The following is a 5,281-nucleotide window of genomic DNA, read 5'->3' as shown; positions in this document are numbered from 1 at the left end:
TAACACACACACACACACACACACACACACACACGCACACACGGCTGGTTTGCAACAGGGATTAGAAGAAGGTTGCAGTAGCGAGTCAAACTTTGAAGTAAAGGACAAATTCGAAGTGGGCGAAAAGCATTTAGCAGCTTCCACTCTTGGATCTCGCCACGACTTTCCTAAACGGGTTAGGGCTAGGCTGGAACGCCCAGTACTGACGCTGGCTAAAGAGCCAGTGGCTGGGCTGTCTCCCGCTTCCGGCGTCCTCCGTTGCTAAGGGATACAGGAAGCGCGCCCTTAAGCTCCACCCATGCGAGCCGTAGAGTGCCGGAAGAAAATGTGAGAAGGGTCGGAAAGAGAAAGAAAAGGCATTGTGTTTCGTGCTAAAATGACGACGTTAGTGTTGGATAACGGAGCCTACAACGCCAAAATCGGTTACAGCCACGAGAATGTCTCGTAAGTGTTGGTTTTTACCAAGGAACAAGGCACTTACGCCTGGTAGTTTCACATACTGCGCTTCACCTTTGGGACGTCAGTGCAGGGCCCCCGCCCCCGCGCGGCCTTACGCTGAGCCCCAGGGATGCTCTCATGGGAACTAGGTGGTTGGGAAGCTTTGAACTGGAATTTAGATTTTAATTTTGGGCTGTGCGGCCCCGGAAGTGGGACGTGTGTTTTGTTTTGTAGCCGGAAATTGCTCTGTAAAAAAGGGTTCCAGAGAAGCGGTTCCTAATTGGGGGAGCGAGGGTGGGGTCCGAATACACAAATCTGCAGGAGTCGGGGGGCAAATGCGTTTTCTTGGAGACGCGATTATATCTTTCTTCAGATCCTCAGAGGGTTTTAGGACCTCCCCAAAATGTAAAAACCACGGTCTTCGTAGCTGGAGAATTCGAAAGCTTGTGTCTAAGCCCTTCGAAGTGCTCATTGGCTGACCTGCTCCATTACAGAGTCAATTAAAGAAATACTGCCATAGCATTTATCAAATATATGTGTTGGCATAAAGAATAAACAGATTTAAAGACACGCTATTCTTCTGTCATTCACAGAAGGGTGTGTTTTTCTTTTCCTCTCCGTTTTCTTTTGAAAGAGGACAATTGAACTGCTCAGGAATGTAAATTGTTAGTCTTCTGGAAAATGTTTAGACCTGTGTATCATTGTTTTTATTCTCTGACTCAGCAGTTCTGTTACCAGTTACCTAAGGAATCAATTAGAGGTGCTTGAGAAGCGTAAAATACAGGATGCTCTGAATTATTTATAGCCACTGTGTGCGGTAGCAAAAATTAAGGAAGGATGCTAAATAATCAAGAATACCAGATATATTAAAATTGTAATACAACCATACGATTGATTACGATGCAGCTTTAAAAAATCATGTATTTAAACATAGAGAAAGACCTGTACTGATAATGGACCTAGTTTGTCTTCCTAAACAGATTGTAAGCTCATGGTGGACACAACCACATTTAAAAGTACCACTTCCTACTTCTGTACCCAAAGCATCTTACTGATGGAAAATTTTGACTTTATGGTAACTTGATTTTATGGCCAGAATTTTGAACTTGTAAACCTTTTACCAGAATTTTATTAAAAATTTATCAATTAAAGCCAGAAAGACCAGGAACTTTACCTAGGTCTCCTGTTATCTGTGTGGTGGTAGGACCAATACCCACCTGTAAGAGTCTCTTGAGGAGTATTTGAGAAAGAAAAAGGGTCCAGTACATAACCTGGTATGTACTAGAGCCCTTTGGGGGGAAAAAAGGCACTTTTTATTATGTGAAGACAATGAGAAACACTGGTTTTGGATATTTTTCTGGCATCCAGGGTGGTGGTTAAGTAAAAGTATTTATAGCAACTAAGTATTTAGGGAATAATTATATTATTTGATTCTTTGTTTATAGGGTTATTCCTAACTGTCAGTTCAGGTCAAAAACAGCACGTCTTAAAACTTTTACTGCTAACCAGATAGAAGAAATAAAGGACCCTTCTGGACTCTTCTACATCCTTCCTTTTCAGAAGGTAATTCAATTATATGCCATTTCTAGCATTATAGACCCAAATTTAAAGATGACTTTAAATGTATATCTAAGATTTTAAATGTACATATAAGAAAATGTATGGAAATATTTTTAGATTTCTAAAAAATGTCATGTAGGTGCTCTCCCTCCTGGGGCACGCCCAGGCCTTCCCCGTCCCCTTCCTATTTCTGGGCTAGGCATGTTACCATTAGCTTCCTCACTTCCAAGCTCTGAGGGCCCTTCCTTTACTTCCATAACTTGTTTCTTAAGCCATTACTTCTAGGAATTACTTTTTTCTACCCTTTTGTAATTTACTTAATAAATGTTCTTTTACAAAAATTAAAAATGCCATTTAAAATTTCTTTTAAAAAAATGTTTTTATTGATTTTTTTAGAAAGAGAGGAAGGGAGAGGGAAAGAAACTTCAATGTGAGAGCAAAACCTGATCTGCTGCCTTCTGCACGCCCCCTACTGGGGATTGAGCCTGTAACCATGTGCCATGACCAGGAATGAACTGGCATGACCAGGAATGAACTGGCAACCTTTTTTTTTTTGTGTGTGCACTGGCTGTTGCCCAACCAACTGGGCTACACTGGCCAGGGCTAAATTTTAAATAAGATCTTATTAAAACCAAAACTTGAAATTAAAGTGTCCTATTAAAATAAATGACCGCCCTGGCCAGTGTGTCTAAGTGGTTAGAGCATCGGCCCTCACATTGAAGGGTCTCGGGTTCGATTCTCAGTCAAGAGCATGTACCTGGATTTCAGATTCTGTCCCCTCCTACCCCAGTTGAGGCGTGTGCAGGAGGAAACTAATTAATGTTTCTCTCTCACTCTCCCCCTCCTTCCCTTGCACTCTCTAAAAATCAATGGGAAAAATATGCTGGGGTGAGGATTAACAAAATAAAAATAAAATAAATGACCATGCCTTGGCTGAGTAGCTCAGTTTGTTAGTATTGTCTCAATATGCCAATGTGGTAGGTTTGATCCCCGGTGAGGGCACATGCAAGAATCAACCAATGAATGCATAAATAAATGGAACAGCAAATCACTGTTTCCTTTTCCCTCTCTCATCTCTCTTTCCCTCAAATAAAAAAAAATAAAAATAAATGAATAAATAACCAACCATAATTTAGTTACTGAATGTGGGTATGGGTACTGAATTTTACTTGTTTGTGTTAAAGCTAAATGAGATGAACACATTAAAGAAAAGCACAGAGAAGCATCCGTACTTATTGTTACATCTTTTGAACCCTTGACACTTTGGTTAGTGTTAATTTGTAGTTTTTTGAACTTTTAAAAGGAGAAAAACATAATTAGTTTGAAATTCAAACATTAGAGTGGTGAAGGTAACCATAAAGAGATAGAAATCAGCAATTTAGAATATATTAATCTGACTTTTTTTAATTGTTCAAATATTTTTGATGATTAAATTTATTTAAAATTTTTTTAGGGTTACTTGGTGAATTGGGATGTTCAAAGACAAGTTTGGGATTACCTTTTTGAAAAGAAATGTATCAGGTAACAAACTGGAGTATGTATTCAGATTTATTTCCAAGTCTTATTCGAATGAAAAATTAGTATTTATATTTTAAGGTTTATTAACTTTTGAATATGCTTCAGATACGTGTTTAAGTCACTTAATATTCTGTGCGTGGCTTTGATTTTCTAAATAATAAGTAAGTGTAAGTGAACAGAATTTCTGTATTGAAGTGAAATATGAGGTTGATAAGAGATAGTCTGTATGAAACTCAAGATTAAAAGTTTACTTTAGATTTCTACTATTATTAGACCAATTCAGTATCTTATTTTTATTTTCACAATAAAATATTTTTGCCTAAATATTTGAATGTGTGAATATTACAATATGAGAAATTTGTGCTTGTAATGTCTATAGTGTGACTTTAAGTATACAGAAAAATGTTCAAATGTTAATGCTACTTAAGAATGGGTGGTAGAGAATTATGTACATATTAAATATCCTCAAGCTTCTCGCCTCAACATTTAAAAGCAAAATAACAATAGCCCAATGCTTATAGTTATTCATTACTTTTGCATAATTATATTTAAACAATTTGATAGTACCATTTTGTTAATGCTACTATTAAGACAGCTAAAATTGAATAATAGTTAAAGAGCATGAATTCTGTTACCAGACTTCCTGTGTTCAAAACCTAGGTCACTAACTAGTTATATGAACCTTGGTAATTTATTCAACTCTCTCAGATGCCTCGGTTTACTCACCTAATAACTGGGTATAATAAGACCTGTCTCCTAAGATTATTGTGAGTTTAAAGTAAGTCTCATTATACATGTGAAATATGTTTATAATTATAACACAAAGTTATGAAACTTTTGGGATTTTTTTTCTCTTTTAGGTTGATTTTTTAGATACTAATATTATTATCACAGAACCATATTTTAACTTTACTTCTATTCAAGAATCAATGAATGAGATCCTATTTGAAGAATACCAGTTCCAAGCAGTATTAAGAGTAAATGGTGAGTTAATGTTTTGGTTGGAATTGAGTTATGTGAATATGGATATGAATAGGGTAAATGAACACTTAAAATCCAAGAATATGCTCTGGCTGGTTTGGCTCAGTGGATAGAGCGTCGGCCTGCAGACCGATGGGTCCCGGGTTCGGTTCTGGTCAAAGGTATGTACCTTGGTTGCAAGCACATCTCCTGTGGCGGGTGTGCAGGAGGCAGCTGATCAATGTTTCTCTCTCATCGATGTTTCTAACTCTATCCCTCTCCCTTCCTCTCTGTAAAAAAAAATCAATAAAATATATTTTTTAAAAATCCAAGAATATTCTTTTAGATTTGAAAGAAATAAAACATGGAATTTAAAAACTAGATTGGCCCTTAGAGATTAGTTAGTCAGACTTCTCTCATTTTATCTTTTACTCATATAATATTTCACCCTAATGAAGCTACTAGCCACATATGTCTAATCTCTGAAAGATTATTATTTCTGAGGTAGTTATCTTTTCTGTTACAGATATGCTTGCTATTATAATTGATTGAAAAAATGTTAATAGTCAGACTGTCAATATAGGATCTATCAATATCATCCAGGAGTAAATTTATTAAAGGCTAGAATTACATTACATGGCTGTACAATGAATGTACTAAGATATTTAGCTTTCAGAATTAAAGTCTGTATAAAGCAACAATCTATATATATCACAGCCTACACGACTGATTGACGAGTCGACCAGATGCTATGATGCGCACTGACCTCCAGTAGGCAGACACTTAACGCAGGAGCTGCCCCCTG

General features: G+C 37.0%; 1 protein-coding gene across 1 annotated transcript in view; it reads left to right on the top strand.

Moving 5' to 3' along the window:
• The first annotated feature begins 320 nt into the window (after window positions 1-320).
• ACTR6 (ARP6 actin related protein 6 homolog) overlaps window positions 321-5,281 on the top strand; it is a 17,617-nt gene continuing 12,656 nt past the window's right edge. The window contains 5 exon segments of the mRNA XM_006084099.3: window positions 321-444; window positions 1,884-2,001; window positions 3,452-3,500; window positions 3,503-3,519; window positions 4,377-4,500. Coding sequence (XP_006084161.1) covers window positions 377-444; window positions 1,884-2,001; window positions 3,452-3,500; window positions 3,503-3,519; window positions 4,377-4,500 — 376 coding nt within the window. The 5' untranslated portion in view covers window positions 321-376.

The sequence above is a fragment of the Myotis lucifugus genome, unplaced genomic scaffold (genome assembly GCF_000147115.1).
Source record: "Myotis lucifugus unplaced genomic scaffold, Myoluc2.0 scaffold_10, whole genome shotgun sequence".
NCBI classification, from domain to species: domain Eukaryota; kingdom Metazoa; phylum Chordata; class Mammalia; order Chiroptera; family Vespertilionidae; genus Myotis; species Myotis lucifugus.
Note: the sequence above shows the minus strand (reverse complement) of the source record. Positions and strands in the feature narration are given on the sequence as shown.